Genomic DNA, 25,252 nt, shown 5'->3' with positions numbered 1-25,252 from the left:
ATGTTCATTTATAATAGCCAAGATATCAAAACAACCTAAACTATCCATCAATGGATGAATGGATAAAGAGGATGTGGTACACGCACACACAATGGAATATACTCAGCCATAAAGAAGAATGAAATCATGCTTTTTGCAACAATATGAATGGACCTTGAGGGTTAAGTGAAGTAAGTCAGATGGAGAAACACAAATACCGTATGATTTCACTCAAATGTGGAATCTAAAAAAACAAATGAACAAACAAAACTACACAAAAACAAACTCACTGATAGAGAACAGACTGCTAATTACCAGAGTGAAAGGGGCTTGGGGGGTGGGCAAAAAAGTGAAGGGTATGGTGGTGACTGATGGTAACAAGACTCTTGGTGGCCATCACTTTGTAGTGTATACAGATGTCAAATTATAATACTATACACCTGAAACTTACATCATATTATATACCAATTTTACCTAGATTAAAAAAAAAGGTTCTCTGCAAGATTCTCATAAGTACTGAAAAGAACCAATAAGGAATGAAGAGCTTCCCCCATGGCATGATGAGACATCTACTCACCACAATGATATCAGGATCAATTTTGTGAACTTTGGCGAGGAAAAAACCTAGCAATGTTCTTTCTGTTGCAGCAATCTCAACCTTCACATTCTGTTAGATAAAAACATACCAGTCACTTACTCTTTACTTTTAAGTACTATACTTGGCTCCTTGTTCAAGCAGGGTTCGATTTCTTAGAATTAAAAGAATCCATCCAGGGGCGCCTGGGTGGCTCAGTCGGTTAAGCATCTGCCTTCGGGTCCTGGGATCGAGCCCTGCATTGGGCATTGGGGCTGATATTTGTAGCCTCTCCCTCTCCCTGCTTCTCCTTCTCCTTCTCCCCCTCGGTCATGTGTACGCTCTCTCTCTCTCTCTCTCTCTCTCAGAATAAACAAATAAAATTTTAAAAAACCACAAAGAATCCATCCATTTCAAAACTAAATGAAGCAATGAAATTGCTGATTCTAGGTTTCACAGTAATAATTGCCCAAAGTCTCTGAGGAGCTCATTCTAGTAATAAGTGTGTAAATAAAGCAAAACTTTATTTTTTTAAAGATTTATTCATTTATTTATTTGATAGACACAGCGAGAGAGGGAACACAAGCAGGGGGAGTGGGAGAGGGAGAAGCAGGCTTCCCGCGGAGCAGGGAGCCCGATGTGGGGCTTGATCCCAGGACCCTGGGACCATGACCTAAGCTGAAGGCAGACGCTTAACAACTGAGCCACCCAGGCGCCCCAATAAAGCAAAACTTTAAATGCTGAGCACCATGAAGTGCAGACATGTCCCTCCACAGGGACACACTTGGACATCTGGACACATATGAACAAGCATATGAATCCGAGTACCTGTCAAAAACATTACTTACTTTCCTGTATAATCCCTGGTAACTTTGTTGTTTATGTATTTACCACATAAAGAAATCCCAAGGATTGCATAGACTAATCTCCAAGAATGGTGTAAGAACCCATAAATAAGAAACTAGACTGAAAACAAACATACATTTAAGAATTATAGGCGTCTTAAGTATAAATAAAACCTATCTTCATTCAAAAGGCTTCTACTTGGATTACTGAACATAAAAAAGGTATTCAAAAGATCCACTCTTATTAAGACTCTCTTAAAATGCAAGTTGATAGCTATGTGTTTTCTACAACTAACTTGGCTACAAATATCAGTTTGACTCTAAAAGAATTTTCTGAGATCATTTTACTTGGACAGGTAATTCAGAGCACTTCACAAATAACAGCATGATCCAACAGTACCCCCAGACTGCTGGACTTCTCAAGCCAACTTAAAATAAGTGGAACCTGACAAGTTTGCTAAAATTTTGTCAACTGAGGATATTAAAAAAACAAAACCAACCCACAAATTTATGAGCACAAACATTTCACAAAAGAAACATACTCTCCAAAAAACAAATTCTTTACATTGAATACATTTACCTTGTGACAAACTCACTACATTACACTATTTTTTTCCACCCCCTATTTTATTAAGGACCCATGAAAACTTCTCCATGGAGTATACTGACAGTTGAGAGATCGCTGATCAATTCTGGCCAGCCCATATCGACCTTTCCAATATGTGTCCCCTTTATTATCCAGTATTCCCAACTTCACTTGGCTTTCTTCAAGCTGGAGGATGGGGGAAGGAGCTCTACCTAACATTGCATCAAAACAGGGGCGCCTGGGTGGCTCAGTCGGTTAAGCGTCTGCCTTCGGCTCAGGTCATGATCCCAGGGTCCTGGGATGGAGCCCCACGTTGGGCTCCCTGCTCAGTGGGGAGTCTGCTTCTCCCTCTCCCTCTGCCTGCCTCTCTGCCTGCTTGTGCTTTCTATCTCTCTGTCAAATAAATAAATAAAATACTTTTTAAAAAAATAAAAAATAAATAAAAAAAAACACATTGCATCAAAACAGTAATCACATGATCATGCATTTTGGAAAGCTATCTGAAGGAGGATTTGAGCCTATCCACCTACTAATAAGATATAGAATCACATTATTTTCAGGTGGCAAATCATTGTTAAATGATGTTTCTACTTTCATCTTTCTAACACATTTTGAATGGATTAATGCCACAGTCCAATCTAGCAAGAAGAGATCTAATAAATTAACATATAAAATAGCCTATTCTACTAATCCACACCATCCTCCTTTTCTTTTTCTAAATAGATGCTTCATATTTAAAAGGAATAAATGATGACTTCTTTACCTTTTCCTTAATGTCTTCTTTGAAAGTATATGGAAAAATACAGTCCTTTGGTTTAGATACAACTGTAAGAAGAAAAAAAAATAAAGATCCCATCACCGTCTTAGTCCAATTTCAAGTACACATATGCCACACGTTTCCAAATGTAAACTGTCATAAATATAAACAAATACCCCCTAATCTCTAAAAAGTTAAGAGTTCAAGTATTTCCATCGGTCATGTTGTTGGACCTCAAAAGAAAAGCCAGAACAAACAATCCTAAAATTCATTATGGAACCACAAAGACCCCAGGTAGCCCAAGCAATCTTGGGAAAGAAGAACAAAGCAGGAGGTGTCACGCTCCCTGATTTAAAACTATACTCCAAAGCTGCAGTAATCAAAACAGTATGGTACTGGGATAAAAATAGACATCTAGATCAATGGAACAAAACAGAGAGCCCAGAAATTAATGCATGCATATATGATCAATTAATTTATGACAAAGGAGGTATGACTATACAATGGGAAAAGGACAGTCTCTTTACTAAATGGTGATGGGAAAACTGGACAGCCACATATAAAAGAATGAAACTGGACCACAATCTTACACCATACACAAAAACTAAGTGAAAATGCACTGAAGACTTGAATATAAGGACTTGAAACCATAAAACTCTTAGAAGAAAATGGGCAGTAAGCTCCCTGACATTGGTCTTGGTGATGACTTTTTGGATTTGACACCAAAAGGAAAGGCATCACAAGCAAAAATAATCAAGTAGGACTACATCACAATAAAAAGCTCTTGCAGAGCAAAGGAAACCATCAACTAAATGAAAAGGCAACCTAACAAATGGGAGAAAATATTTGCAAATCATATATGTGATAAAAGGTTAATACCCAAAATATACAAAGAACTCCTGTAACTTGATAGCAATAAAACAAACAATCCAATTTAAAATTGGGCAAAGGCTGGGGCCACCTGGCTGGCTCAGTTAGTAGAACAAGTGACTCTTGATCTCAGGGTGGTGAGTTCAAGCCCCACAGTGGGCATGAAGCCTACTTTAAAAAAAAACGGGCAAAGGCTCTGAATAGACATTTTTCCAAAGAAGACATACAGATAGCCAATAGGTACATGAAAAAGTGGTCAACGTAAGGGGAGCCTGGGTGGCTCAATCGTTAAGCGTCTGCCTTCGGCTCAGGTCATGATCCCAGGGTCCTGGGATCAAGCCCCACCATCGGGCTCCCTGCTCAGTGGGGAGTCTGCTTCTCCCTCTCCCACTCCCCCTACTTGTGTTCCCTCTCTCACTGTCTCTCTCTCTGTGTCAAATAAATAAATAAAATCTTTAAAAAAAAAAAGTGGGGGCGCCTGGGTGGCTCAGTTGTTAAGCGTCTGCCTTTGGCTCAGGTCATGATCCCAGGGTTCTGGGATCGAGCCCTACATTGGGCTCCCCGCTCCACGGGAAGCCTACTTCTCCCTCTCCCGCTCCCCCTGCTTATGTTCCCTCTCTCGCTGTGTCTCTCTCTGTCAAATAAATAAATAAAATCTTTAAAAAAAAATAAAAAAATAAAGTGGTCAACATCACAATTATCAAAGAAATGCAAATCAAAACCACATGGGGATATCACCTCACACCTGTCAGAATTGCTATTATCAAAAAGACAAGAGGGGCACCTGGCTGGCGCAGTCAGTAGAGCATGTGACACTTGATCTCGGGGTCATAAGTCCAAGTCCCGCTAAGTAGGCATGGAGCCTACTTAAAAAAAGAAAAAAAAGAAATAATAAGTGTTGCCTAGGATGTGGAGTAAAGTGAACCCTTGTATACTGTTAGTGGGAATGTAAACTGGTACAGCCGCTGTGGAAAACAGTATGGAGGTTCCTCAAAAAATTAAAAATAAATACACCCTATGATCTAGGTATTCTACTTCTGGGTATTTGAAGAAAATGAAATCACTAACTTGAAAAGATATCTGCACCCACATGTTCACTGCAAAATTATTTACAAGAGCCAGGAAATGGAAGCAACCTAAGTGCCCATCAATGGATGAACAGATTTAAAAAAGTGGTATATTTATACAATGGATTATTATTCGGCCGTAAAAAATAAGGAAAAAATCTTGCCATTTGTGACAACATGGACAGACCATGAAGGGCATTATGCTAAGCAAAGAAAGTCAGACATAGAAAGATAAATACTGTATGATCTCACTGATATGTGCAATCTAAAAAAACAAAGACAAAATGAGGTCATAGATACAGGTAACAGACTGATGGTTGCCAGAGGTGGGATGGGATGTGGGGGTAGAGGAGGGACTGGGTGAAGAGGGTCAAACAGTGCAAACTTCAGTTATAAAATAAGTCATAGAGATATAATGTACAGCATGGTGACTATAGTTAATAATACTGTCTTGCATGTTTGAAAGTTGCCAAGAGAGTAAACCTTAAAAGTTCTCATCACAAGAAAAACCATTTTCTATGACGACAGATGTTAATTAGACTTATTGTGGCGATCATTTCACGATACATACAATTATCAAATTGTCATGTTGCACACCTGAAACTAAAATAATGTTACATGTCAATTATACCTCAATTTTTAAAGTTTAAAAGATTAAATTCAAAAAAAAAAGAATAGCCATGCACAGAACCCTAAGTCCCTGTAATTGTTTAAAACTTTCATGAAACATCTTCTATCCATCTACGTCAGAATGGAAGATGTTTAACAGTCTTGCCCAAAGGGAATCCCCCCACCACCAAAGCCTTAACTAGTACACAATGAAGGAACACCAACCTTCTCAAAGTTAGAAAAATAAAGATGACCAAAGCTTCCCTCACTAAGTTCCATGCCACTCAAAACAGCTGTTCACACTGTGACATACACAGAGCAGGTGAATAAATACATGTTGAGATGAGCTCATGACTGCTCTCTTCCACATATTTTCCAGGATATTCTCACCATTTTTTTTGTTATATATATTCCACCCCACTTAAAGAGTGAAACTTCACAATAATAATACATGGTATTCCCTTCTCTGCTTGTTTTCCTAGTCCCACTTTCCCAATACCCACAAAATCAGACAGGAGATGCTTCCCCATCTAACTGCTGGTTCTAGGCTGGAAAAGATTTCAGGAAACGTAACAGATCAATAGTATTCTGCCCTTTTCTTGTTTAGAAAAAAAATGGTTATTTAACTGGCCAAGGTCTCACCATGGAATAGGTCAGAACCATGATTCATGGCATGCAGATTTCTGTTTAACATTTTTCACCAACTGAATTTTATGCAGAGCAAACCCAACTCTAATTTGATATACTGTAACTCCTCCTAAATAGACAGACATTCATTTATGCCCTAGCATATTGCCTCACCACACAGAAAACTTTGGTCAGGATTCTATGATGAGCTTTAGAAAGACATCATGAAAAGGAAACAGTGAAAGTGTAATTTTGACCTAGGAAAAAAAAAGTAGAGTACCCCAATAAAATAACCACTGGAACAGAAAAAAAAAATGTCAAACTGCCTCCCAACTTCTGCTCCTTGAACAAAATAAACCAAATGAATAAAAGCCACCAATCCAATAAAACAGTGTCCACAGCTGACAAAAAATTAAAAAAAAAAACTTCTTTAACAATATGTACTAACTACTCTTGAAAACATCAAAAAAAAAAAAAAAAGTTACTGATCCAACAGCCGGAGAAAAAATAAGAAAAATTAAAATCAAGCCATTAGAAGACCAGCTAAAAAAATATACATACCACAGAAGTGTGACTGGAAGGGAGGCTGTGGGGGTGCTTTATCTAATGCAAAGCTGTGATGGACCAAAGCTGCCACAGCAATAATCTGCAAATAAAGGAGGGAAAAAGATCACTTATCAGACGCCTAGTATGCATTCTGCATTCTCACCAGAACTACGCAGAATATTAAAAGATAAATATTTTAGTCCATATGGATATTTTAACTTTTTATTATGAAAGTATTTAAACAAACAAAAATAGAGAAAATAGAAGGGAAAATAGAAGTTCTGACCTGGAACTGGAACCCAGGACTCCTGACTCCCAGCCAGGGATCTCAAAAGAAACAGGTAAGTGATGTTTAAAGACTCAATCTTTAAAAAACAAGCTATAGATATGCATGACCAATAATCTGGAGGATGCCAACCATGGACGAAGCTGGGGAAGAGGGATTGTGGGTACTCTTCATTTTCTTTTTAAAATTTGTACTTTCTGGGGCGCCTGGCTGCCTCAGTCAGTAGAGCATGCGAATCAAGATCTCAGGGTTGTGACTTGGGTGTAGAGACTATTTTTTAAAAAAAAAAAAAATGGTACTTCCTAAATGTTGTGTAAACACCAAGTACTGCTGTTGTGATCAGAAACAGTAGAGGCACAGGAAAAACTGTAGAAAAAAGCAGAAAATCAAATCACATCTATAATAAAATCCTAGCTTTTTAATAAAATATGCAGAGAAGACAGAAAAAAAAATACACAAAAACGTTAATAGTAGTTGTCTCTGAGGGTTGGGGTTATTAGGAGACTTTTCTCCCTAAACCTCTGTATGTTCATATCCAGATTTCAATGTTTTATATCAACCTATTCATCTACTAGCCTCCTAAGTGGTCTCCCTGTTTCTGTGCTGACACCAACAATGGCTTCCCATGGCACCGTGTTGGAGAAAGCTTGCTGCACCTAGGGGGAAAAAAAACCCTTTCTCTGTACCTAGTTAACTCCTACTCACCCACCAGTATGCAAGGTCCATCCCTACTTCTTCAGAAAAGACTTCTGGGGTGGATACTGTGGTGTGTCACCCAGAAGTCCTCTTCAGGACAAGGGCCCTCATTCTCCCAACTACTAAGAAAGCTGGAGAAATTCTGAAGGGTCATCGCTATGCCTGAGCTCCCTGGGATTGGCTGAGACCTTTGCTGTAACTGCAATGCAGTTTTCTCCCACTGCCAGGCTTGCTGCCTTCACTCTTCCACAGGGGCTGATCTCAGACCATCCCAAGAAGTTTCCCTAACCAGTGACACCTTCCTGGCCTCCTAGGCCTGGGTAGCTTCCTTTATTTGATGCTATCCAGAGCACATGTATCTTTTCTAAGTTTTACATCTATTTCTGCTATCGGGCTAATATCTGTCTCCTCCTCTGTATTTTGAGTCACAAGTATTCCATCACACTAGCACATGGTTTAGAAACATTTGCTGAGTCAACAACTTTATTAACCAAGTAATCTAAACTCTTAGGAAGCCATCTAATTTACTTAGGACTACAAAATGTCTCTCCTATTCATTCATTCACTCACACTCACTCACTCACTCACTCAACATTTACTAAGAGAAAAAACAGCAAAGTCAACTCTCATATACCCATCATTCACCTTCAATTATCAACCCATCAATATTCCTATCCATTTCCTGCCTCCACCCAGATTATTTGAAGCAGAATTCAGACCTATCACTTTATCCACAAATATTTCAGCATGTATCTCTAAAACAAGGTTTCTCAACCTCAGCACTATGGACACTTCTGACCAAATAATTCTTTGTTATGGGGGCTGTTCTGTTCACTGTGGGAGGTTTAGCAGTATCCCTGGCTGCCAATAGCACTGCCCTCCACCCCAGAGTTGTGACAACCAAAAATGTCTCCAGACATGGCCAAATGTCTCCTAAAGGGCAAAATCTCACCCCGTTGAGAACCACTACTTTAAAAGATAGTAAGTTTTTAAAATGTAACACAATCATAGCTAATACAATTAACAGTAATTCCTTAAGATCACTAAATATCCAGGCAGCATTCAAATTTTCATGTTTTCCCAACAATCTCAATTTTATTTACCAAGTAAGTCCATACTTTGCCATTGGTTGATATGTAAAACTATAGGCACAATATCTCACCACCTATTATTTCCCTGCAATTCATTTGTTGAAGAAACTGGGTCATTCATCCTGTAGAGTATCCCCACAGTATCGGTTTTGCTGCTTGTATTCCAATAATACCATTTAACACGTTCCTCTGTTTCTGTACTGTCGGTGAATTCACATTTAGATCTAAAGGCCTGATCAAAATCACATTCAGTTTTTTGGCATGAGTATGCCAGAGGTGCTAGTGGTTACTTCTATCAGACGGCACAGGCACATCATGTCTGGTTAGCTCTCTTTTGGTGCTATTAGCAACCACTGGTTGCTCGATCCACTATCTCATTAGGGATTGCAAAGTGGTAATATTCAATTTTTCCTTCATCACTTCTTGGATGGAAACCTTCTATAAAGTGAAACTTCCCTTCATTGATTATTCGGTTACCTGAGGTACAATATGAGTTCATAAAAAGATCAAGAGAAATGCTAGATTCAATCAGTTTATTTACCAGTTTTCAAACCAGTGAGTTGGTTCCCTAGCTGCCTTCACAGATGACCAATGCAGGGTTGTTAGTGCTTACACGATTAGTGTGAACTCATGTGTTGCAATCTGCTGCAGCTATCCTTATCCATACTCAAATTGTCCCATCTTTGGCCATTAGGAAACTCCAAGTTGACTCCTAGGCCCTTCTTTTTTTTTTTTTTTTTTTTTTTTATTTTTAAAGATTTTATTTATTTATTTGAGAGAGAGAGAATGAAAGAGAGCACATGAGAGGGGGGAGGGTCAGAGGGAGAAGCAGACTCCCCGCTGAGCAGGGAGCCCGATGCGGGACTCGATCCTGGGACTCCAGGATCATGACCTGAGCCGAAGGCAGTTGCTTAACCAACTGAGCCACCCAGGCGCCCCTCCTAGGCCCTTCTGACACATCTTCAGTAGATTTTAATATCGTCCTTGTTTTCTAGTATAACTAGGTATTTCAGGCTTATCTTGGACATTTTCTGCCCTAAATCGGCCATTTCTCCATGAAGCCCTACTTCCTTTATTGTGAAATGGTATTGAGAAACCTCACTCTGGGGGCTAGAGGATGGGTATTTTTTTTTTAACTAATTAAACCTTTTCCAAACACTTAACTGTTAACTACAGCCATCAACTAAATTATTATTAAAAGATCAAATCACATAGTAAAAAAAAAATTCAGAATAAAAACAATGCCAAAAGGCTGTTGTTAAAAAACATCTCCTTCAATGTCAAAAGGATTTAGAAGCGAACAATAAAGACGCTCCCACTGACCAAAGACAAATTTAAGCATCAAAAGTAACAGTAATAATGACGGCAATGAACTGAAACATAATGAGTAAATATAAAACCTGTGAGTTCATAATATTCCATAAAAGAGGAAGCAAAATAAAAGTAACAACAAAAATAAACAAATCACTGGTCAACACTGCATGTAATGCAGGCCCCCAACTTCCTACTCAGAAAATTGGCAATGAAAGAGAAAGAAGTACACACTGACCTCATCTTTCCTGTATGAACTACTGCAGCATAACCAATAGTGGTGGTGAATGAGGAAAAGTTAATTTTATAGAAAAATTCAATAAACGTTCTAATATTTAACATGTTTAACTAATAAACATGGAAAGGATGACAGAATTAAAAAACTGTTTTACAAGTCCTAATGAAATAATTAATTCAGGTAAAAAATAAAGGGGGGGGGGTCATTAGACCAGTGGTTCTCAAATGGGAACAATTTTGTTCCCCACCTCAAGAGGACACCTGGAAATGTGTGGAGGCATTTTTGGTTGTCACAGGTAGGGGGGAGGGGTGCTACCTGGCATCAGGCAGTGGCCAGCGTTACTGCTAAACATCCCACAATGCCCAGGACAGCCCTCACAACACTGAATAATTCAGCCCAAAACATTAGTAGTGCCATCGTTAAAAAACCCTCCTTTAGTTGAAAACTTGAAGCCACTAATCAATCATAGCCCCACTAATAGTGGTTTAACCAGACATTATACGCCAGCTGATATATAATGCAGTATGAAATACATCATACCACCACCTATAAAGTATACTGACCCAAAAAGTCAAAACTGAATCTAATCAATTCTTTAGTGCTAACTAGCAGGGGCCAGCACACTTGTCCTGTAAAGAGCCAGATACTACGTATTTTAGGCTTTCAGGTCACATGGCCCCTGTCATGACTACTAACTCTACAGCAACTGCAGATAACACGTAAACGAATAGACATGATGTCTTTCAATTAAACTTTATTTACAAAAACAGATGGTAAGGCTGGATTTGCCCATAGGCCATACTGTGCCAACCCCTGGTATAGAGGAAGAAGTCCAATGACACAAGGAACCAAACACAGAAAATGGGACATTCTATGAGACAATGAAAATGATTCTTAAATAAGTCAATGTCAATGGAAAAAGACGGTGGGAGGGAGCTGCTCCCATTTAAAAGAGATTCAAGAGACATAAAAATGAAACAGCATCTGTGAATCTTATATGGACCCTGATTCAAGTAAACCAACTGGTAGAAAACATTTCTGAGTCAGTAATACTGTAATAACTTTATATGGTGACAGATGATTGCCAGACCTATCGCGGTGATCATTTTGTAACGCATAAGAACATCAAATCACTATGTGGTACACATGAAACTAAGAGATGTCAAATATAATTCAATAAAAAAAGACATTTTTGATAAACAGAATCATGTGAATATGGACTATTTTAGATGGTATCAAGGTATCACCAGTATAGTTACTAAGTGCAAGAAAGTGTGCATGTTTTGAGAGATGCGTACCAAAGTATACAATGGTAAATTACACAATATCTGACCTCAGCTTTTAAAATACTTCAACAGGAAAAAAAAAAAAGAGGGGGGTAAACAAGTGTGCCAAAATCTTACTAACTACTGAATATGAGTAAAAGGAATATGGGAGTTCATTATATTATTCCAAGTCCACTTAAAGTTTGCCAAAATAAAAAATTCAAAAAACAAAAAATAAAAATAAGTCCAGCAGTTTAAGTCTTTAAAGAAAAACTCCAACATCCAACAAATTCAGTTCATTCTCCAAAACGGAGTCTGGTAGTGCATTACTATTCTTTCTCCTCCAGAAAGAACAATTTCCCCTTGTAGAACAGTTGTACAGTTCAGCAAGCATTGCATCTAAAGCATAGGTACACAAATCTGCCCTATTTCTTTACCTCATTTTGATGTGTCTTTGCATTCTGCATTGTCTTCATGCTGAAAGACATGACCACGAGTGGAGGAGGACCAACATCTTTAATCACATTCACCAGGTCTGGTTTCAAGGCCATTGCCTCAACTTTACACCAACTGACTGGCTGATTCAAGAGCTCTGAAAGAGAATAGATACAACACATCAATAGCCATTGCTGAAAAAGGAAAACTACTATAATTAAGATATCTGTGATTAACTGAGATAGTCTGCAAAGCCATATTCTCATAAGAATGTCTTATTACAACATCTAACTAAAAATAAGCCCAATTACTGGATTGTATGCAAAGCCGTGTGTGTGTGTGTGTGTGTGTGTGTATGTATACACACGTTCATCTTCTTGGGAAAAAGGTCCACAGCTTTCATCTGATTTTCTGAAGAATCCAGGACCCAAATAGGTTTAAAAAAAAAAAAAAAAAAAAAACACCCTGGAGGAATCACAAAGCATTTTTAAGAGATTCATGAAGCCAAACATCACAGATGCAAACACTGGAAAACATCAGGTAAGAAACCAAACAAGCACTCGCCACCTCTGGCACTGATGCTTGCCCTCCTTCAGAGGCCACCAGTCCACTATGTAAGCAGGTGGGCATCATCGGCCGGCTCAGAAATACATGCCAACAGCAGCACAAAGAGGGATGCATGCCAACGACCACCTGGGCTCATGAAGGCCTCCCTCCCACTAAACTGCCAGGCACCGCAGGGATCAAGTGGCTCCAAACATATTCCCTATACTCACTCAAGAACACCTTGAGGAAAACAACATAAAAAAGGAAGGAGACGCACTGAAATACACAGACCAATTCCTTAACTTCTAAAAACCGCCTCTATCAGCAATCTGGCTTTCCAAACATAAATGTTTCCTTACGTGGATTTTTCACTTCAAGCCAACAAGGTCCTCTGATCTTTCTGTTCATCAAGAACATTTCCAGGCTGGATGTGTTGGTCCCAAATACATGAGAAAAAGTTTCTCCTTTCAAATCCTGAGGAAGCTGCGGCATTTCAGCCTGAAGAAGGCAAAGAGGAAGAAAAAAACGAAAACCCTTTTTTGTTTAAAACTATTACTTCACATTTTCCAAAGTCTGTATTTGAAATAAACAAAAGCCTCTCTACAAACCACCGGAAGAAACCTCTTTGATACATATGAAATGTAATTTGCAACAAATGAAATCCAAAACAATTCACAGTAGGACACAAAAACAATTCACAATGACAAAATAATGCATCTTGATGGCATCCATTAGAAGAAAAATAGGCCAAGAAACTCCCCCAAAAGAGGATTTCTGTCCAGAGCTGTACATGCCTTACTGATAAAGAATAGCCAAATAAGTACCACTCCATTAGAAGAATAAAAGCAAGAGTGGAACTCATTTAAAATGCTTCTATGGTACTTTTCATCACCACTGTCAGAAACATTTCTTAACAGTTTTCCTTTTCCAACATTGTGAGATCAAAACTCTCTAACAAAGGTAAAAAGAGGTTAAGGCCCAGTTAATTAACATCGCGCAGCAATGACCTTGCCTATCAGGGGAGCAAAGCAGCACTACAGCGACGCTACTGATGGTCCTCTCACCTTTCTGCTGCTCAGAAGGGACACTTCAACAGACTAATGATGTTCAACTCCATCATGTGGCATTTATTCCACTTGACAAGTAAGCAGTTGTGCAGTTTCAACTTATTTATTTAAAGATGCATACTTGAAAGCCAAGAAAGGCAGTACAACCAGTATTCTATATATTCAAATTAATTTTATCCATTTTAATTATTCATTACTGTAAGTCCACCTCAATGAACTGTGGGCCTGAGGAGCCCTGCTGATACTCCTAATTGAAAGCCAGTTAAAATTCCAAAAATAGAGAAATGTCATGCTCAACCAAAACCCAGTAATTTTCTTTGACTTACCGAGTATCTAACTTCCAAGTACTCAGATTTTTCTGGAACATCAGGTATCTCAAAAGCATAGTTCTTTTCCACTGGCTGGGTAAGTAGATATTTAAAAATCATTAAGACAAAAACTTTTCACAAATTAAAATGACAAGCATTACATGCACAACACATGTCCCTGTATTCAACACTGAGGAATCTAGTATCCTTATGGAACACAAAGGTAAATAAAGCCAAAACAGCACCCTTTCCCCCTTTCCACTAGGACTAAAACACCCAATGACAAGACTTCTCCTGGACACTAGAGAACTTAGAAATATTTGCATTCAAGAAGGGAAATAAAAGATTAAAGATTTTTATAATGTTAATGTATTAAATCATTTGCTACTCTTTGATATTAACCAACTCCATCTTGCTAGAAGAATTAATATTAGCATTAAAATTATAGCTCATATTTACTGAGTGCTTACGAAGTACCAAGGACTGTTCTAATCACCTGATAAGAATTCAGTGGCTTAACTCTTCCAACAACTCTTGAAATAGGGTCCCATTTCTCAGGTGAACAAACAGGCCCAGAGAATTCACTCAGCCCTTGTCCAAGGTCACACACTACAAAGTCGTATGGCTAGGACTTAAAGCACAAGCAGTCTGGTCCCAGCACCTATGCTCTTCACTATTATACCACACTATTTCTAGAATTTTAGAGAACTGATCCATCAGCCATAATTCAAAGCTCAAATAGTTAAGATGATTAACCTTATCTTCAGCAACTCAATCCTCCTCTCCTGCAATCACTGTTAAAAGTATGCTGAGTTACAAGCCTCTATGATGATGGCCAAAGGTGTCATTTATAATCACACTAAAATCAAGACCGATCAATATGTAACACACAAACAACAGATTTTTGTCCTATCAGAAACAGCATCATAGTCCCAATATTTAAATATAAAACCTTAACCTTCTGACCAAAACAACCTGCCAATAACTAATAAAAACAAGATCAGAAGAGTTTCTTCTCCATTTCAGAAAAAGAACACAAGATATGCTACAAGGATTGGAAATGATTACTTTGCTATGTGTTATCTTTCTATTCAAATTCACGAAAATTATTTTCTAAGCAGTTTAAAGGGAAAGAAAATATTTTTACAAATCTTACATACTAATTTTATATTGATATCTATGAAATTTCCATTCAATGAATTATAGCCACAAAAAAGACATTTTGCACAAAGAAGACATACAAGAACTATTTTGTAAGTCGGGAAATGAACAAACAACTAATAAACGTGGGGAGAAAAATTATCACCAAATACAAACCTTGGACTTGAACTTCATGATTTTATATTTTGCTGCTATTTTCTCATCAAATTCATCATAAACATCCTTCATTGTAACTAGAGTTTCTGTTTCTTTTCCTGTATTTAGATCAATTTTCTGCTCTCCCATGGAGAGGAGAGGGGAGGGAAAAAAAGTATCTGAACATGAGATCTTTTTAACGAGAAACCCAAATCTAATTCAATTTTCACCTTCAGCCATTTAAACATTTAAAAGAACAGTCTTATAGATAGAGGAGTTCAAAGATAGCAGCAGACCCCAAAAATATACTAAACCCAATGCCCAAATCTTCCCAGTAGCATCATAAAAGCACATCAGATAAAAAGGACTGATTCTACAAAATGGGAGAAGAGAGTTATAAATCCTGACCAAGAAGCTTCAGATTCACAGTTCACCTGAGATCTTGGGGGGGGGGAGCTGGGCTTGGTAGGGGAGTGTGGATGGTAAGTCCCAATTTAAAAAGGAGGAGCAAATGGAGCTGAGCTGGTTCAATGGCTGTGGAGGGACCGGTACTGCTGCGTGCACAGCAGAAGCATGAAAACGGGGCCAAATGCCCTGTGATGTTTTAGAGCCATACACTCCCAACCCTGATTACTATGGCAATGAGGAGTGGGGGAGAAGATACTATTATATACTAAAACTCACACTTTGACACTGTAACAAGTCAAAAAACACCATTTTACTCCATTCTCTATTTTTCCCAGCCTCTAAAGGAGCTGCTGACAACCAGTGGTTACTAGGCAGGCAGCAAGAAAGCAGCATCAAGGCTGTGGAGACGTCATAGCCCCGTTGAAGAATACCGCTGGTGGCAAAACATACAATGTACTGGGAATTAGAAGCTAATCACTAATGATTACCGTTTCTCGGGGAAGGAAGTAGAGTGTTCGCTCGATGTTTTTCACCATGACGCAACAGCTCACATGGGTTTTGGCGGATTCGATCCAAACTTTGCCAAACAGGAATACCACACCTAAAAGTAAGGGAAAACCATGAGAAAAGAAACATTTCAATTATATCACATTAAAGGGGTAATATAAAGGCTCACTGAATGTGTCCACACATTTATGCCTTCATGACGCATTTTTTTTTTACACTAAATTTGTATCTGCTGCCCACTCCGCAAGCCCAGTTCGCTTACTCAGTACTTAAGCCACACGACAATATCACACTAGTAAAACCTGTAACCACTGAGATGGTTACAAGGGACAGAATGATTCTCTACGTTGGTGTAAACATTTTCCCTAGAATTAGAGACATTGCAGGTAAATGGAGACAAACCTCAGTTACTGGGGAGACATCCCAAGTCCGAGTAGACACACTTGGGGAACTACTGAGACAGACACCCCAGGTTAGTGCAGAAACCCCTGGGGAATTGCAGAGACATCCCAGGTCGGTATAGACATACCTCAGAAATTAGAGAGATACCCTAGGTCAATGTAGGGAAAAAAACTTCCCTAGAACCAAGACTACCCAGATTAAAAGAAACAAAAAAAGCAAACTATTCTCCAACGAATCTCCTATTTAAACCTCTTATAAAGTGTAAGAATACTAAACTGCTTTTTAGCACTTGTACTTACCAATAAAAATTAACATTCATGTATAATAATAACTATGTATGGTACATCAGTATTTTTTATATGTAAAATTGCATTTGGGGAAAAACATAATAGATCTCATATACCTTATTCTATATAATGATAAATATCTCATAATACAGTTCAACTATTATCTCCTATTTTACCCTTTCTACCTCATAGACTACTTAAAAATCTGGATAGGTAGTGTTTGTCAGGTTCCTTGCTCTTCTATTTCTGTGTAACAAATGTTCTAGTAACCAAATCAGCAGACATGCCCCTTTTGAGATTCCTATGTAATGTATACCACAAAGTAAAAACAAGCCTTTCTAGATAGACATCAAGTCACTGTTCCTGAAAACTGGACATCAAGAAAGGACTCCAGAGATTGGATAGTCAACCTAAGAGATGGCCACTGTGCAAAATCCTGAGCTCTGAGCATAATTAGACAGCAGTAATCAACACAGCCACTCAACACAGCCACTTGTCTGAAGACACTAAGAAAATTCTGGCACATGCAAAGGCTACTGTTCACAAGGCCAATTACTCCAGTTTCACAAGACAGCTCATCAGTGCTTCCTTTTGTTACTCGTTCTAGTAGAAATAAGACCATCTAAAAATTTTCATTTCTGCAGATGATTAAAATTCTTAAAAGAGTTGTGTGATTTTCAGCTGGGGTGGGGGGAAGAAGGGGAGAGGGAAGGGAGGACTGTGGGGAATGATTATAAAAGAAAAAAAATCACAGGAGCTCAGAAAATTAAAAGTCATCCTCACAACAGTTAGAGACGAAAAAACAAAATTCCATGCAAAGAAAAATAAAGACCCTAATATTGGATTCACAGATTCAAATAGCTCATTTTACAGTCAAACTAATATCACACTTCATGCACACATTTGACACTGTTTATGCCTCATTTGCCACAAAAAGATCATGGTAAACAAAGATTACATTCCCCCCAAAGTTACTAGCTGAAACCAGGTGCAGTCAGGATTATTCAACCTTGAAAAAGTCATAATGAAGACAGGATATCTTCCCATATGCAAAGAGTAAGATTCTTTTCATAATTATGGAGCATTCAGCAACAACTGACTTACTTAGAATCTGTAAGAAAGTGAGACACAATAACAGGGTCTTTGGGAGTACTTCGTTTTTATTAGCAGCATTGATTTCACCAAGGCTCAGTGATCATTACCTGCTATCATGATGAAACTGTTCAACCCCCTGAGATTAAAGGACTTTTTTTTTCCAAGCCATCCTTTTTAACCCGTTGGCATCAATCACAGAGGACACAGCTTAAGAAGTACCACACAACAGCACAGTGGACTGAGGGTGAGAAGCCCAGAACTCTGCCACTAACGGCTGCCCACTTTACCTTTTGGAGCCTTAGCTTCCCCCTCTGTAACTAGACCAGATTGTCTGAGGCTTTCTCCAGCACTAGAAATTTCCTTTTACCATGGCATTTGGAAGAGAGGGCAATAACAGACTAGTACCTCTTTCAAATGCAAAATATTTCCTAATAGTGCTTGAAAAGGCCGATCCTTGACTATGGTGGTACCAGGAATTCGGTAACAATACATATCATAAATTGGTTGCTTCAATGCCTCAATCTTAACCTCCAACACCTATTACTACAGATGAGCACTAGCCATTAGAAATTTCTGTGATGACACAACTGTTCTGTTGTCTTTGCCATCCATGGATATGGTAGCTACTAGCCACGTGTGGCTATTAAAGCATTTGAAATGTGGCTACTGGCTGAGAAGCTGAATTTTAAATTTTATTTCATTTTAATTTAAATCTAAATTTAGGGGCACCTGGGTGGCTCAGTCATTAAGTGTCTGCCTTCGGCTCAGGTCATGATCCCAGGGTCCTGGGATCGAGCCCTGCATTGGGCTCCCTGCTCTGTCGGAAGCCTGCTTCTCCCTCTCCCTCTGCCACTCCCCCTGCTTGTGCTCCCTCTCTCGCTATCTCTCTATCAAATAAATAAATAAAATCTTTAAAAAAAATAAATCTAAATTTAAAGAGCTACATGTGGACATGTTTGGTACCACAGTGGACAGTGCAGCTCTAGACCCTGTCCTGCAAAACCATGCTGTTTGTTTTTTTAAAGAGTATCAGCCGGGGTGCCTGGTTGGCTCAGTCAGTTAAGCGTCAGGTCATGATCCCAGGGTACTGGGATCTAGCGCCACATCGGGCTCCCTGCTCAGCAGGGAGCCTTCTTCTCCTTCTGCCTCTCCCTCTACTTGTGCTTTCTCTCTCTTTCTCTCTCAAATAAATAAAATCTTAAAAAAAAAGACTTTAAGAAAAAAAGAGTATCAACCAGTAAACAGGGGCGCCTGGGTGGCTCAGTCGTTAAGCGTCTGCCTTCGGCTCAGGTCATGATCCCAGGGTCCTGGGATCGAGCCCCGCATCGGGCTCCCTGCTCGGCGGGAAGCCTGCTTCTCCCTCTCCCACTCCCCCTGCTTGTGTTCCCTCTCTCGCTGTGTCTCTCTCTGTCAAATGACTAAATAAAATCTTTAAAAAAAAAAACAGTAAACAAAAGGTGGAAATAATAAACTCATTTTACACAGGAAAGAAGATTGTTGTTTCTTAAGGTTCTAATGCTTGGCAATTGACATTGGGCAATCTGATGCTTTATACGTGGATTAACGGGGGAGGGGGGCACCATTCATCTCTAAGTGACCCATTCTTCCCCTACGCCACTATAAGGCTTTAAGAGGCAATCTCAGCAAAAGCAGTGAACGCACCTCTGGCTCTCTGAAACCTTTCATGTGCATCTACAGGACTGTCAGTTGCTGCGCAGTTTATTTCAATGGACATTTATTAAATCCCTACTATGTGCTTGGTACCATACAGAAGCTGAAAATAAAAGGTCCCAGCCACCCAGGAGTTAAATAAAAGGCTTTGGGGCAAGAAAAATGCAGAATCAGATCTTTACAAAATAATATGACAAACAGTATGATGGGAAAGGGTAGGATGGGGTACCAGGGGAAGGGCCCTTAGGCCAGTCTGGAGGATTAGGAAAACTTCCAGGACATGACACACCTGGGCTGAGCCAAACACAAGGAGTAAGGGAACACGGTATAAAGAGCAACAGGTACAAAAAGGCAACTATCTCTAGAACACAAAAGTCGTACATGGTATCAGAAGACTTGTTAAGGAACTTGGACTTTACATTGTAGGGAGCAGCCACGGAGTTTTCTTTTTTTTTTTTTAAAACAAGGGAATGATGTGATCAGTGCTACCCTTCTGAGCAATCGCTCTGGCAGCAATGTAGGGGATGACAGCTGAGGGATCCCTTAGGAAGCTGGTGCAATGGTTTCAGTAGGCAAGAAGGAATCAGAGGTGGAAGCTGCAAGTAGAAAGAGAAGACAGCTTGTCTACTTCAGGAGGGGAAAATTAACAAGACTTGGTGAGGAAAGTGAAGGAATGGGGCAATCAAGGCTTATTCCCAATTTTCTGGTTTTGGCGGGACCATTAACCAAGACAGGGAATCAAATCCAGCATCGAGCGAATATAGCAAAGGGATTAGCATTGGGAAGGGCAGGCCCACCACATCACACAACTCCAGCAAGCGCCACAGTGTTGTGCTCCGGGGAGCCTAAAACACATGAAGCACATGTGAAAATGGTGTCCCCCTGAAGCCATACAACGGGGCAGGCCAGGGTTTCAGCAATGGATGGGAAATACTTGCTCAGCCTCACGCAATCCCACTTACCAGTCTACCTTCCACTGGTGAGTAGCAAAGAGGTAACCAAGGAGGTGAGAGGGTCTAACCAAATTATCTTGTCGCAGCTAAAGTAGATACCATTTCTAAGATGGCTTATTCTTTACCTAAGAAACTAACGCGTGGCAGTTTGCTACTCAAATGGCTCTGCATGTGTTCCTATGCATGTGATATGCCGAAGCTTATTATTGCTTCTGCCTCCCCTCTGCAGAGACAGTAACAACTTTCCAGTTAGTCAATGCCTGATTATCTTTAAGGTAAATCTGGCCTTCAAGTCTGATGGTTAATACTTACGCTTCCTACTCATTCACTTGCTTTACTGATACTCTATTTTCACTGGATGCAACCTCCAGGAAACCACTTTGAAAAATGCAAAGTTGCATCTACCCTCACACCCAGACATGGATCTGAATAAAGGCAACTCTATTTCAGGATATGTACAGTATTTTATATTAATCTGACATACTTTGGCATGCCCAGCCCTGTGGTGAAGAAGGGCTCAAGGAGTAAAAAAAAGAAACTAGAGAGCCTCCTGGCTTTGAGTCAGAATTCACATTTTCAGTTCATTCGGAGGAGGACCTGGGAATCATCCTTGATTCCTCCTGTCAGCCCCCACATCAATCCATAGACAGGTTCATGTCAAAATACACGTGAGATACATCCACTTCTCTCCTTCTCCACAGCCACCACTAGGCCAAGTAACTAGCATGCCTGCCCTGGACTGACTGTTCTCCAAGGCTTCCTCACTAGCCTGATTCCAGTCTCCCCCCTCCCCCCAAACACACTATTCTCCACACAAACCGGAAGGCTCTTGTTAAACTGTAAACCCAACCATATGACCACCACCCTCGCTCCACCAGCACTTAAAATCCTCCACCGCATCCCCCTCTGCTCTTAGAGTAAGATCTAAATTCCTCAATATGGCTTTCAAGGTCCTTCATTATCTGCCCTTTGCCTTTGTCTCCAACTTCATTTTCTACCAATCTTGTCCCTTGATTTACTGTGCTACAACCACATAGGCCTCCTTTCTCTCTCCAGGCCTCTGTGCTCACTGGTTCCTCAGGCTGAAATGCTCTTTATTCAGCACAGCATGTGCCTCAAATCTCAGCCCAATGGTAGTCTCCTCAGACAGGCCTTCCTCAACCATCCCCCAACTAAATGCCTTCATACGATTTATCAACTTACCTTATTTACCGCCCATTCCCCGCACCCACCCCACTAGAATGTAAGCTCCATTAGGATCGGGAATTTGTCTAGCTTGTTCATGCCATCTCAGTGCCTAGCACACAACAGGTGTTCAATGTGCCGGATAAAGAAACAAATTAATGACTGATTCCATTTAAAATAAAGTGTGTAACTACAACTTTAGATACATCGAAGGTAAACTACAAGTACACGTTCCAAAATCACATATAACTGGTTTACAGAAAAAAACATTTTTAAGGATTGATTATTCATACCACAGCTCCTCTCAAGCTGGGTTGCTCACACACTTTACAATGAATGAGTGCTGCTCTCTTACTATACACATACGTGAGGACAGAGCCTTTGTCAATTATAATAACTAAACCACTTAAGGGAAAGGCAATATTCTATATTAAAGACATACATATGATTACCTGGTTGGTTGTACTGATCTTCATAAGCATCCAGCCAATAAAACTGAAACACTTGCTCCTCGTCTGTCCCTTTGACCAGTGGGAGGTGACTGGAATCCACTTGGACTTCCTGGGCTGAGAAACTGCTGTCATCTTCCTGATCAATGTCCCAACAAGAAACATCTGGGAGAAAACTTCCCCTGCAGAAATTACATTTTGAAAACCTTTCAAAATCCAACTGAGTAATTCGTAGTGCTACTTGCCAAAAATGTCATAAAATGCTCTTACAAGTAGGACGTGGTCCCTTTCCCAGGATCTGCCTCACGTTTCACACTCTCTGCTGGCTCACTCTCTTGGTGCCAAGTCTTGACAGCCACAGGCTCCACATCCACTTCCTCAGCCTCCATGGGCTCATCAAAGTCACCATCTTCAAAATCCATTGCTCCTGAGTCCTCCTTGTCATCTATACACAACGCTGGCAGCGGCTCTCCTGTAGGCGTCATCACACATTACTATCACGTACCACTGCTGTGGAACACAAGGGCCTCCCCAGCACGGCGATGGCGGCCTACCCTTTCTCCCACACTGTGTTTGCATTTCTCTTCCATCTCCAAGCTGGATGTTTTTTAACTTTTACTGCTGTGGATTCAAATCTTTCACAACTGAACCTGCCATCACAATACCTGCAAAATCACCTCCACTTCCTCCTTCACGGCGCCTCCATTTCTGACAGCATTTTGCAACTGCTCAACACCCTTGTAGGTCTGCCTGACGTCAGACTTACCAGCAAATTCAGCACGTTTAAGAGGAACTGAAGTTAACGGAGGCTCCTTCCTTGAGACAGGGGAAGCAGTTTTTCCTGAAGGAACTGCCTGTAAATATTTTTAAATGTTCAGTCAGTTAGACCTGCATACCAAAAAATACGTAACTGTCCTACCCTGACCAGAGAAAATGACAGTTCCCATTTATACAACAATTTTATGTATTATTAATGTAACGGCTTCCATTATTTTACTGTTACCTATGTTTACAAAAAAATACTTGTTTCCAGGAAGAAAATCATTGCATTTAGCACAGCTGTAATACCTATAATAAACACATACTAGTTACTAAAAATTTACTATGAAAAAACCAGGCACATGCTATTTTTGAAATACATGAAACTATATAATGAAATAGGAGTCCTAATTTAAAACAAAAATCAAGAACAAATTCAAAAGCAATTCCCTCATATAGAAAATCAATAAAGTAAGTTTTAAGCAATAATATAAATCAAGATTGAAGGTATTTCCACACACTTTACCTTGGAGGTGTGCACAGAGAAAGGATTCAGTGAAGCTCCAATGGATCTTTTCTTCTTTGGTATCATTATAGGTGGTGGAGTTATTTGAGGTTTCTAAAAGGAGGAGTAAGACATAGCCTGCCATGCTTGGCTTACCACAAGACAGAAAAAGTGCATTTCTTCCCCCATTGAAGCCCAATAAGCAAAGCATTTTTTTCCTTCCCTGCTCCCCCTGTAGATCTATGTTCATGTACTGCAGTTACTATAGCAACAATACCACAGACTCACAAGAAAACCAGAATAGATATTAAATCCACCTCTCACCAATTTTTTCTTTTTACAACTTAACATACTTTTCCCCAACCCTTCCAGGATATTACATTTAAAAACTGTCAAACTAGAACCACATGTGTTGGTGTCAGTTGTTCTAATCAAGGGTTACTGAGAAACACACCTCTAAATGAGTCTTCACGTGAAATAGCCCAACTGCAAATTCCCAGAGCAGCTGAGCCTGTCTGAGTTCTCTCAGCGACAGCTCCCTGACTCTTCCTTCACTTACTCTCTCAATTCAAGATGAGCATCTCATGCCTGATTGTGCAGACTGACAGGTCTCAATCTCTTTCGGGAACATACACTGCAGCAACTGAACACAAGCAGTGCGCATTCCCAGAACAGACTCGTGTGTGTATTCTTACTATCTCAAACACATCCCCAGGCGGCCCCGTCGACATAATTGCATAGCTTCTAACAGCTGGAAACTACTCACCTAAAGCGGTAAGAAACCAATTTGGAGAGGTGTTTGGGCAGGGGGGTTGGTTTTTTTTTGTAGGGGTTTTTTTTGGGGGGGTGCATGTGGTGGTATTGTTGTTGAATTTTCTGTTTTAAATTCTAGCAACAGTCTGTTTTGTAAAATTACCGAATTGTTTCTTCAGCCATGTCCCCTGCATATTTGACAACTCCCAGAGAATGACTTACCTCAGTGTTCAGATCTTGTAGAATGTCACCTAGCAGATCATCCTTGGACAAGTCTATAGCTTTCTGGAAATTATAAAGAGAGGGAGAATGAAAAAGCCCTGCACTTCACGTTTTCACCCCGCCCATGTCTGTGAAAGGAAGAACCCAACCAGTCAGTCCTTGCCTCTTCAGTCCTGAGTACTCATCTACTGTTCACAGGTCTTAACAACGACCTGTGTACATTAACTCCTAAACCTAGAGCTCCCATCCTGTTTTCACCCTCATTCCATGATCCTCCTGCTAATCAATGAAACAAACACACTGTCCGTGCAGCTTTTCATTCACTTTTCTATCTCCAAGTTCCAAACAATGAGGTACCTAAATTCACCTGGAAATCTACATCCACCTTCGTGACTGACATCAGGAAAACACAACTGAAATAGCTGAGCTCAAATACATTGAGCACCTATTGTCTATACAAATACTAAATTTACTTCTCAAAGGAAAAGACAAAATATCAGAAAACCACAAAACTCACATCTGCAGTCTTCTTCCCAGCACTAGCAATGAACATTGACTTGATATTGTTTGGTTTTGTCACCGCAGCCTTCTTTACATTCCTCTTGTCTTTGGTACGTGCTTTATCATCTTTTCCTGTTGGAATATAATTGATTTATGAACATGTACTGGCAAAAATCAACATGGGAAACTAAAAGCCAAGTCACCTGCCCTCTGTATAGGAGAATGAGAAGAAAAACATAAAGAATTAAAAATACAAAATATGAGATTTTATACATGGTACACAGGAAAGAATTGTTAAAAGCAGCTTAATTCAGGAAAATTTGGGCTAAATGTTATGAAAACTGATAATGGGGCACCTGGCTGGCTCAGTCGGTAAAGTATGTGACTCTTCATCTCAGGGTTGTAAGTCTGAGCCCCACATCGTGTGTAAAGATATTAAAAATAAAATCTTAGAAAAACTGATGAAATACTAGTTGAATACCAGAGTAAGTTATTAAGTGGGACTGTTTAATGGCTATTATTAGTGTGAATAAAAATCTTATTAAAATGTGGGGGT

At 39.7% G+C, this 25,252-nt stretch overlaps 1 protein-coding gene across 2 annotated transcripts in view; it reads right to left on the bottom strand.

Annotated features, from left to right (window-relative positions):
- Window positions 1–25,252, bottom strand: part of POLA1 (DNA polymerase alpha 1, catalytic subunit) — a 289,862-nt gene that overhangs the window by 249,256 nt on the left and 15,354 nt on the right. For both annotated transcript variants that reach the window (XM_032389511.1, XM_032389510.1), the window contains 14 exons: window positions 24,713–24,828; window positions 24,196–24,258; window positions 23,242–23,334; window positions 22,723–22,810; window positions 22,227–22,428; window positions 21,960–22,138; window positions 15,896–16,008; window positions 15,021–15,137; window positions 13,722–13,796; window positions 12,688–12,826; window positions 11,785–11,939; window positions 6,476–6,560; window positions 2,748–2,809; window positions 557–646 (listed from right to left, as the gene is read on the bottom strand). In XM_032389511.1, coding sequence (XP_032245402.1) covers window positions 557–646; window positions 2,748–2,809; window positions 6,476–6,560; window positions 11,785–11,939; window positions 12,688–12,826; window positions 13,722–13,796; window positions 15,021–15,137; window positions 15,896–16,008; window positions 21,960–22,138; window positions 22,227–22,428; window positions 22,723–22,810; window positions 23,242–23,334; window positions 24,196–24,258; window positions 24,713–24,828 — 1,577 coding nt within the window. The remainder of the gene's footprint in view (window positions 1–556; window positions 647–2,747; window positions 2,810–6,475; window positions 6,561–11,784; window positions 11,940–12,687; window positions 12,827–13,721; window positions 13,797–15,020; window positions 15,138–15,895; window positions 16,009–21,959; window positions 22,139–22,226; window positions 22,429–22,722; window positions 22,811–23,241; window positions 23,335–24,195; window positions 24,259–24,712; window positions 24,829–25,252) is intronic.

This window comes from Phoca vitulina, unplaced genomic scaffold, assembly GCF_004348235.1.
Source record: "Phoca vitulina isolate PV1807 unplaced genomic scaffold, GSC_HSeal_1.0 scaffold55, whole genome shotgun sequence".
NCBI classification, from domain to species: domain Eukaryota; kingdom Metazoa; phylum Chordata; class Mammalia; order Carnivora; family Phocidae; genus Phoca; species Phoca vitulina.
This window is presented reverse-complemented; position numbering and strand designations above follow the sequence as displayed.